We start from the raw sequence: 10,420 nt of genomic DNA, 5'->3' as shown, positions 1-10,420 counted from the left end.
GCGGCTGTGGGCGACAAGAGTGCCAAGTGACCCTATGACCACAGCGCCACCGGCCCCTCTCCCTACCCCCTAGGGCTCCCTCGGGCTGTGTGTGTTGGGGTGGGGGTGGGACTATGCCCTGTGGCCATTGGGAGCAGAGGATGACCTGGCAAGTGAGAAGCAGTGTCTGCAGGAGGGAGCCGCCTCCCCCCAGTCATACCCTTCAAACAGCATTCTCAAGGTCATTTCTGGGGCTGGTGGAGGAGGCTGGGGTGCCGCCAGGTGCCTCGATTTGGGGTCCCCGTGAGCTTCCTGTTGCCTAGCATCCCAGGCTAACCTCTTCTGCCGGCCCCCAAAGGCAGGTGGACAGGAAGAAGCCATGTGCAATCCTCTCAGCTTTGAAATACGCCGAGAACCCCACCTTTCCTCCAGTCCTCATCATCCAGGCTGCCACCCAGGGACCCACGTGTCCCCTTCTCTGGCCTCCAGTACTTGAGCAGCCTCTTCACTGGTCCCCCGGAACCTGACCTCAACCGTGAATCATCTGTCCCCCACCCAGGAACCCAGTCATCACTCTTAAAACAAGACAGATGAGGTCCCTCCTTTGCTCCAAATCCTGCATTGGCTCCCATTCCACTCAAGCGAAAAAGTAGAAGTCCTACCCATAACCACTGGGCCTCACAGGATCTGCCTCCACTTACCTCACTGAGCTTATCTCCTGCCACTCTGCTCTGCCTGCTGCTGGGTCCAGCCCCAGGGCCTTTGCACTTGCAATTCTCTTTTGCACTTGCCTGGAATATTCTTTTCCCCCACACTCCCTCACCTCCTTCAGCTTTTTGCTCATATACCATCTAGTCCAATAGCTTCCCCCGACCACCACTCCACTGAGTGTTCCAGGACAAGGAATGTTCCAGTCAGTGCTGGTGTCTCCATGCCCTTTGCCTGCTTACTTTTCCCCATGGTGCTTACTCCCTCTGATGTCATTTATTCCATCGCTTGATTGTGTTGTCGAACCCCAACTGCCCACCACAGCCTTCCCCTGAGAATGCATTATTTTTAAGTGGCTGTGTCCTCAGTGCAGGGCACATGGCTGGTGCAGTAAATACTGAATGAATGGCAATGCCTGGGTGGATCAGTTGGAAGAGCATGTGACTCTTTATCTTAGGGTTGTGAGTTCAAGCCCTACATTGGCCCACAGGCATGTCACAGCTGTCACTGCCTAAGCCCTCGCATGGGGCCCAGGAACACGCAGCTTGTCAGTGACCNGAAGGTCACCTGGTATAGACAAAGTAGGACCAATTTGGGGGCGCCTGGGTGGCTCAGTCGGTTAAGCGTCAGGCTTCAGCTTAGGTCATGATCTCGCAGTTTGTGAGTTAGATCCTCAGGTTGGGCTCGGTGCTGTCAACACAGAGCCCGCTTCAGATCCTCTATTCTTGTCTCTCTCTGCCCTTCCCCTGCTCGTTCTCTCTCCCTTCCTACCTCTCTCAAAATAAGTAAACTTAAAAATAGGAACTAACTTTTCATACTGGCACTGAAGGTACTCTCCTCTCAAATCTCTCTCCACCCCAGTAGTCTGCACTCTCTACTGTGTTCCCACCTTCTGGAATCCTGTTCCCTCTGGAGCCCCCATCCAAACCTGGCCTTCTCGAAAAGGCCCCAACATGGGGATCCCAGCTGTCTTGTCAGCCAGCTTTCTCTTGCTCCTAGGCCCATCCAACCTTCATCACTCTGAATCACCACACNGGGAGGGCTTGCTTCCTTGTCCCCTAAGGTGGCCATCACCTGTGGGACACAGATCAAGCTCACTGTGTTTATGTAGTCCACCCCTGACCCTGGGCCAGGGTGAAAATTCCCAGTGGAGAATAAGTGGGGTAATATGGTCCTGCCCTGTCTTGGGGAGCCCCTGTCTGTGGGGGCCAGCCAGCCTGGTGTTAGGGGAACTGAGACAGAGGGCCATGCTCTCTCCCCTCTTCCCAGGAGCCCCACATTTCCCAGCATGGCCTTTCCCTCACAGCTCCTGGGGCACCATCTCATCTCTCCGCTGGGATCCAAACTCTGTAATTAAACGCCTGGTAAAAATAGCTGCCCCACTTCTGTGAGATCATCTGTGGGGCCTCTGGGCCATAGGGCACCGTGGGAATTCCCTCTCACCTTGGGGCAACCTCAGCCATCGATCGGCAGTCAATAACCACAGAGTAGCCCCAGGGAGGAAACGGGCCACTTGACGAGGCACTTAGCACAGAGGACAGTTTTCCAAACCAGCGGTCTGCTCAGAGACTCCTGCCCCTGTCCTGCGGAAGAGGGTAGCAGGGAGGTAGGGAGGGTTTCCCGGAGGAGGTGGGGTCTGTGTTGGCCTTTATGACAGTGAAGAGGGAGGAGAACGAAGAGTGACCTCACCATGGGCAAGAACAATAACTCAGAGGCTGACTTTCAGGACACAGGGGAATGGACTGGGGGAGAATGGGGGGTGAGGCACCCATGAGCTTGTCTCATCCTGGTCCTTCTTCCTGCCCTGTTCCTTTCTTTCTCCGGTTAACCCCTACTCATCCTTCAATAATTAATCCAGGGGCCACTTCCTCCAGGAAGCCTTCCAGGACCTCCCCCACCCATGTGGCATGAGTGTCTCCTCCAAGCTCCCACAGTCCCCTTCTGTACACCCCTCTAGCAGGGTGCCAGGGACAGGGTGCTCCAGGTGTCTGTGTCCATGCCTGCCCTCCCATCTGGCATAGAAACTACTCGGGGGCAGAAGGCAGGCCTGAGTCATAGTGCCAGGAATGAGGGTGGAGGTGGGAACACACCTGCCACTACCAGCAAGGCCTCCAGGGAAGGAGGAGAGACGAAGGCTTGGCCTCACCTGCAGAGGGGGTACATTTTTGGGGGTGGGAGTGGGGAGAAAGCCCTACAGCTAAGCCTGTGAGGCTTTGTTCCTGTTGCTCCAAGTCCATCCATTTACCCTGTGTGGGAGTGCTCCCCACAGGTGGGAGTGCTCCCTACTTCTCCTCCTGTACCAACCGGATGGTCAGCCTGGATGACACAGCAGCCTGGGAAGGGCTAGCACCGGATCCAGGCCCAAGTGTGAACCCCTGTTTGCCCCACAGGGGCCTGGGGGGCTCAGGGAGGAAATCAGACCCCGTGCGCATCTTTGAGCATCAATCCCTGATTCTCCCTGCTGGTTGGAGGGGACAGAGTGGAAGGATGGGGCTCTGGGGGGAGGCTCTCACAGTGTGGGTCCCAGCTGGCCCTCACTGGAGATAGGGGCGGAACTCAAGAGAAGAATCTGTCAAGGGTATAGTGGCTGTGGCCATGTCCTAGGCAGAGACTTGACTGCCTTGATCTCCCCTACCCACCCTTGCTCGCTGGCCAGGAGCCTATGGGTCTCAGTGTCCCCTGGGTCTAGCTGGGGCTACGTAGAGAGGACAACAGTTGAGCATCCAGAGGTAAGTTACAAACGCCAGGGCCAGCAGGGAGCCCCACACTGGTCACAGACAGGGAGACGGAGGCCCAGACATGGCTGTCTGAGAAGGGAAGGCTGCAAGCCACACAGAAGAGGGCTCAGCCTTGGCAAGAGCAATGACATACTGTCCCCAACCCAACTGCCCTTGGAGCCAAAACGGGATGAGACCAAGTACAGGGAACTTGGCCGACCTGGGCTCAAAGCCCGACCCCAATGCTCTCTGGGTGAGTGATGCTCACCACAACTCCCACCTCTGAGCCTGGTTTTTCACTTTAAAGTGGGGGTGAGGGAGTGTCCCTTCCTGGAAGGACAGCACAGGAGGCAGACTCTGCAATGTTATAATCTACGGGTGGCCACAGGCAGAGCCCCTCTCCCCCAACCTCAGGGTGAAGTCAGGAGGCCTTTCCAGGCCTCTCCAGGGACCGGTCAGTGTGTTACCCAATTATTGAGGCGGGGCCCTCTCCCATTCTGCAGGTGACCAGACCCAGATGTGGGAAAAGCAGAGCCGCGGGGCTGGGCGGGGGGAACCCAGTGATCCCAGAAGCAGGGTGGTCGACCTCACCCTGGCCCCCACTGTCTTGCTGGCCTGGAAGGTTTATGGATGAATCCAGATGGCCCCCTGATCCTCGCCTGTGTCACTCTCCTGTCTGGACAGCCGTCCTCACTCTACTGACTACTCAAATTCTACTAGGCGTTTAGACTGCGTAAAACCTTTTCTCCCGGGAAGCCTTCTCCCTACACTGGCTCTCCCTCCCCGAGATCCTTGGCCCTCTTGCTTCTGGGGGCAGGGTCCCAGCTCCTACTGTGGCCCCAAACAGCCAGAAGAGACCTGCTGAGTTGGTGTGGGAGGGCACTGGAGGGCTAGGCTCTGTCTCAGGCCGGGCCCCGTGTCTCTTCAGGCCACGGCTTCCCCACCAGTAAAACGGGGCACTAGAGCAGTGGCCTCTAAGGCCTGGGACCGTTATGGCCTCTGGACACTAACAATTGGGGCCTCACTGTCACCCCCTTGGGACCAGGGACAGGCAGGGGTTGCTTCTTCCATGAGGACTGGCGCTGGAGACAAAGGGTAGACCCAGGTAGATCACCCTCCCCTGATCCATCACCCTGGGGGTTTTGCGGCTCAGCTGGCCTGTCTGGCTCCTGCTTTTTGTTCTCATTTCATCAGGGCCAGCGCGGGAGGGGAGGGAGCTTCAGGGAGGAAGCCTAGTCAAGTCCTTGCCTGTCACCTTTCCAAGCCGTGGACTCTCCTACCCCTATGGCCAGGAACCCAGATGGGAGACCCTACCCCCACCCCCACCCGGATAGCCGCCTGGGAGAGGGGGCGGCTGGCTTTCCGGTGGTAAAAATAGCACTCACAATTGGAACAGAAAAAAGGCCAGTCATCAGCCCCTGCCACACGCAGTTCCGGACCCCACGGCCAGGTCATGCCTTAAAATATTGATGAGGCAGCCCAGCCACCCCCGCTAATGGGCTGACGACCAATCGATCCAAGCCGCAGTGGGCCTCTGCCCCTCTCGAACAGGAGGCACCTGCCGGCCCATGACCCGCAGGGGCCTCCGGGCCTTGTTTGTGGGAGCCCCAGCTGGGGGTCTCACCACGAAAGACGGTCTGGCCCTTAGGGAAGGGATGGGGGCCCTGCAGTGCAAACTAGCCACCTAGTTCCTGCAAAGGTGTCCTGGGGGGCAAGCTCCTCCATTGCCAAGGTCTTTGACCCCTCTCCGGCACCCTCACTTACCTCCGTGCTCAGGGGAGCGCCCAGATGGCCAGGTGCCAGAAAGGGGTTGGGGGTCAGAACTAAGGACGCTCTGTTCTGCGCTGAGGAAATTTGTGGTGTCTACTTGGCCGCCCCCCCCCCCCAACACCAGGAAGGGAGACAAGGCCTCACGTGGACTCAACCATGCCCACTGATGTCTTCTCTGGGCTTCCTGACCTGGCTCACCTGACCCCACACTTGATGGATGCTCCTTCTGTCCTTCCAGCTGACCTCCTGGGCTCTGTGGGACAGTCCACCAGCCCCGCCTCCACACCCCCTGCCCCCCACAGGACACAGACAACCTCTGGGCTGTTCCTTCAGCCCTGCCTGCCGGCTGCCTGAGCCTGCCCTGCAGACAGAGGCTCAGAGTACACAGGGCACATTCTCTGCATCACTGCTGGGGCCGCAGGCGTTGGCTCCGGAGTCTAGTCCCCAACCCAGCCACCCCCAGAGTGCCTCCTTGTCCTCTCGGGGCAGGCTCTGAGCCAAGGCCTCCTTTGGGTGAGGTGTGGCTGGAATTCCCCGATCCTCCCACACAGAATATCTGGAGGAGGCAGAAGTGGGCATGATTTCTGGTCTTAACAACCTTGAACCTGCTGGGACTTTGCTGCTGAGTGGGTGTGGGAGGAGGGTGCTCTGGCTAGTGACAGGGACAGGTGCAGGTTAAAGAGCCCTTGGGATTCTGGCCCTGTATGGGTGGTGGGGCGGGGCCGAGGGGGGTACGCTCAGGTGGTCCTGGCTTTTCTTTAAAAAATATTTTTTTTAACATTTATTTTTGAGAGAGAGAGAGAGAGAGAGAGAGAGAGAGAGAGAGCGCAAGCAGGGGAGAGGCAGAGAGAGAAGGAGACACGGAATCCAAACCCGACTCCGGGCTCCGAGCTGCCAGCACAGAGCCCAATGCAGGGCTGGGACCCATGAACCATGAGATCATGACCTGAGCCCAAGTCAGACGCTTAACTGACTCGAGCCACCCAGGCGCCCGAAGCCTGGCTTTTCTGAGCAGTTTCTATAGCTCTGAGGGGGACCGACAACCATCCTGCTCTCCCACTCGGACTGCTTCCTGGCCCGAGGCCCGCGCTGAGGAGCAGCGCTGGGAGGCAACTCTGTGCCCAGGACCAACCCCCGCCTCCCCACCACCATGCCTTTCATACACCCCCAGCCTCTCCCACTATGGGAGGGTGGAAACCCTTCTGCTGAGCCCCCGGGTTTTTCCTGCTGGCTCTGGGACCTGTAGACCACCCCCCCCAAGGGGCTCCCATAGCTCCTCCCCTCACAGAGGCCCCTCTGCCAGGGTGTCCGCCTCTGGTCATCCGACATGTGGGACAGTGGAGAAGGCTAGAAGCCTGAGATTTGGAGACAGTGCGTTGGGTTTGAATCCCAGCTCCTCAAGCTTCCTAGCTGTGTGCCTATGGGTAAGTGACTCAGCTTCCTGGGGCCTCAGTTTCCTCATCTGTTAAAGGGCTCAGAGGGCTGTCAATAAAGATTAAATAAATAATTGGGGGGTGGGCACCTGGCTGGCTCAGTCAGTGGAACAAGCAACTCTTGACCTTGGGACCGTGAGTTTGAGCCCCACACCTAGTGCAGAGATTACTTAAAAATAAATCTTAAAGGGGCACCCACATGGCTCCGTCAGTTAAGTGTCTGACTCTTGGTTCCGGCTCAGGTCGTGATCTCACGTTTTGTGGGATCAAGCCCCATGTGGGGCTCCGCATTGACAATGTGGGGCTTGTTTGGGATTCTCCCTCTCTCTCTCTGCTCCTCCCCTCCTTCTCTCACCCACGTGCTCTCTCTCACTCACTCAATAAATAAAACTTTTAAAAAATCTTTAAAAAAAGAATTGGTTGAAAAATCAAAATTCCTCTGCTTCTATTTCCCAGATGTTCTGTATCCATTCCCTCTTTCCTCTCACTGCTCTGCAGATGGCTTCAGAAGCCTCCTCCCTGGCCTCTCTGTTTCTCACTGACCCTGGCAACCCTCATCAAATCCAGACTCCACAGTGTGGCCAAGGTCTTTTCCTAGAACCCACATCTAACTGGGCTATGTCCTTGTTTCAAACCCTTCCTCTTCTTTTTAATGTTTATTTATTTTGGGGGCGCCTGGGTGGCTCAGTCGGTTAAGTGTCCAACTTCGGCTCAGGTCATGATCTCACAGTTCATGGGTTTGAGCTCCATATTGGCCCCTGTGCTGACAGCCCAGGGCCTGGAGCCTGCCTCAGATTCTGTGTCTTCATCTCTCTCTGCCCCTCCCCCCCTTGCACTCTGTCTCTCTCTCTCAAAAATAAACATTTAAAAAATAAATGTTTAAAAAAAACACAGGGCTCAAACTCACAAACCATGAGGTCATGACCTGAGCCAAAGTTGGACGTTCAGCCCTCAACCAACTGTTCCACTCAGCTGCCCCTCAAACCCTTCTCCCCTCACACCTTCCCTGACAGGAAGAGAGGATTCGCCCATTACACAGATGAAGAAGTAGGGTTCTGGCAAGGGAGGTGATGAGGCTATCATTCACTGGAGTTGTTCTCAGGAGCCATGCTGGTGGGCCCACGGTCACAGAACGGGCAAGAAGGGAGTGTCCAGCAGAGTTCACACTTGTCCCTTTCTGCAGCATGTGCTACTCACAACAGGGCCCTGTCCCTGGGAAGCTCTCCTCTGAGGGCATTTGGGGTGGGGGTGGGTCACCCAGGCCCGTCCTCCGGAGAGGGGATGGGTACCCTGAGAAGGGGCACTAAGGGACAGAGTGGAGGGCAGGGGAGTCCGGAGCTGGGCCCTGCAGGAAACAGAAGTCAGAAGAGCAGGCAGCGGGCGCCCAGGACAAAAAGCTATGTTGGGGCCTGGGGGCTTACTTGGGAGGGAAGCCCATCTTTCTTCAGGAGCACCTGGTGCTGGACAGTTCCTGGATAGGCTCTGTAGGTGGAACGCAGGCTGGGATGGCTCCAGAAGCGCTAGAGGGAGCGGAGGCACCCCCTCTCCAGCCTTGGCCTAAGCCTCAAAGTCTCTCCCTCTCTCTCAGTGCCATGGATCACAGCTAGGCCCAGATTCATACCCTGCCCAGGCTCCTGAAACCTTTGAGACATTCTCCTTAACCCCTATCACCCAGCCCACCTGCCTGCCTTCTGGCTTTTTCACGACACACACACCAGCCACTCCTGGCACCTCCAGTACCTCCCCTCAGCTCTGAGCATCCCAGAGCTCTGGGTACTGCAGATGCTTATACGGCTTCCTCGGGTCTTGCTCGAAGCAACTGAACTCCTAGCCTGGCTGATCTCCAGGTGCCTCAAACTCACCGCATCCAAGTTCTATTACATCTTCATCCTCCAACCCCTGCTTGTTCTCTGCTCGGAGTCTCAGCACCCAGCCAGGCATTGCCCCACCGGCTCCCACTCCTCTGTCCCAGTAGCCGCCAGGCCCCTGAGCCCATGGAGGCCTTGGGAACGCCCCCTTTGTCCTGTCCCCGCCTCCACCTTCGCTCTCCTGCCCCTCCACAATAGCACCAGACCATGAACCCCCAGCAGATGTTATACCCACCCCCAGGTGGGCTCTTTACATAGAGGGTCCGAAGTATCTGGAGAATGGAGCCCGAATCCTGCATCACGCGGAGGAGTCAAAAGATTCTATACTCCTACACACTGACATCCTGCCTCGCTCTGCCCAAAAAGGTGCTGGCTGTAACCTCCTCTAGATAAGGAGGTACACTCCCTTGGGACAGAGAGCAGACATAAAACAGACCTACCCAGGTGAGGAGGGAAGAAGAAACTTCCCCAAGGCTCCACGGCTGCCCCTGCCCCTCGGAGCCATGTGAACGACGCAGAGCAGGAAGTGAGGCGGCCTCCGAGCCTGGACCAGAACCCCACGTGGACAGCAGCCAGGAGGCTCAAGGCACCTAAACCCCCATTTCCCTACACCCCAGGATAGGTAGACAGTGCAAGAGGTAATGATCAGCCTTTTGTCAGAGACGAGTGGTTTGGAGGCCTGGCTTGTTGGCTGAGTGACTCTGGCCAAGTCATTTCACTTCCCTTAAACTGTTTCTTTCTCTGTAAAATGGAGGTAATAATAGTACCAAACCCACAGGGTTTACTGTGAAGATTACACGAGAAACAGCAGGACGCCCTTAGCTCAGCACATCAGCTCAAAACCAGATGCTCAGCCTTGGTGGAACGCGACTCTTGGGTGTGTATGTGTGGATTCTCCTTGCAGACCCACTACGTAGGGAAGAAGGGTTTCGAAAATTTGGACATGTTTTTCACAATAGGTAAGAGGAAAAGCGTGCAGAGATGAACCGTCAATTACTTAGAACCATTCCATTAACCTGCTTTGCCCACCATCATTCCTGCCCTCTAGGGGGAGAGAGGAGTAAAAGGAAACAGTTTGTGGGCAACTCTGCCTTCCAGACCCCCATGCACTGCCCCTACTACTGCCAGACATCTCCCAAAGTTCCTTGAGCTGGGAGGTTCTAGGTCAGTCCCCTGACCAATGGTCTCCTGGATGAAGCAGGGAGGAGAGGGGGGCAGAGGAGGGGAGGTTTCAGATCATGTCCCCAATGGCCTCTTAGGGGAACCTCCCCTCCCTCACCCCACGACCAGTAGCCAGTGTTGGCGTGGACAACTGTGGTCACCCAGCTAGGAAACAGACGGTACCATCTCCATTTTACAAGGTAGATAATGGAGGCTCCAAGTGCAGAGGTAGGGTTAAACCCAGGTTTGACTCCCAACCCCGAGGTTCACCCCTGCACCAAGTCGGTGTGAACACAAGATTCCGGCTTATCCACGTTTAGTTACTCCTGAGGGTGGCAGCCCCATCGGCTCTGCGCGGTTCCTAAGGGACCCCCTTCACTGTAGACTTCTCCCTCTGAGGACCTCACTTCGCGGGCTGATGGGGGCCGGGCCGGGTCCCAGCCTCTGCGTGGCGTTGGCCCGCGGGGCTGGCGCGGTTCCTGGGCCCCGCGCGGCCCGGAGGTTCATCAATGGTTGAGGCCGAAGGGCCTGAATGGAGGGCATGAACCCGCCCCTTCTTAAAGGCGCCGGCCTCTCGGGCACCCTCCACGATCCTCCCCACTATCGAGGGCGGTCGGAGAGCTCCCGGGGTGGGCGGGCCGAACTGGGGACCGTGAGAAAGATGGCCTGGGCCGGATGGAGGGCGTGCCGGCCCGGCGACTGTGAACTGGATAGGGTCCTCCCGGGGCTCGCACCCTCCTTCCAGGTGGGCCCGCCCCCCCGCCCTGCAGCCAAGGAAAGAGAC

The 10,420-nt window shown here is 57.2% G+C and overlaps 1 protein-coding gene across 1 annotated transcript in view; it reads right to left on the bottom strand.

The window, feature by feature from the left end:
* Positions 1–10,420, bottom strand: part of SH2B2 (SH2B adaptor protein 2) — a 23,174-nt gene that overhangs the window by 10,520 nt on the left and 2,234 nt on the right. The window contains exons 3-5 of the mRNA XM_077777860.1: positions 10,044–10,279; positions 8,029–8,089; positions 7,805–7,910 (exon numbers count right to left, since the gene is read on the bottom strand). Of these exons, the coding sequence (XP_077633986.1) occupies positions 7,805–7,910; positions 8,029–8,089; positions 10,044–10,279 (403 nt within the window). The remainder of the gene's footprint in view (positions 1–7,804; positions 7,911–8,028; positions 8,090–10,043; positions 10,280–10,420) is intronic.

Source organism: Crocuta crocuta, unplaced genomic scaffold (genome assembly GCF_008692635.1).
Source record: "Crocuta crocuta isolate KB4526 unplaced genomic scaffold, BGI_CrCroc_1.0 scaffold217, whole genome shotgun sequence".
NCBI classification, from domain to species: Eukaryota; Metazoa; Chordata; class Mammalia; order Carnivora; family Hyaenidae; genus Crocuta; species Crocuta crocuta.
The sequence above is the reverse complement of the archived record's forward strand: the minus strand, read 5'-3'. Positions and strand labels throughout refer to the sequence as shown.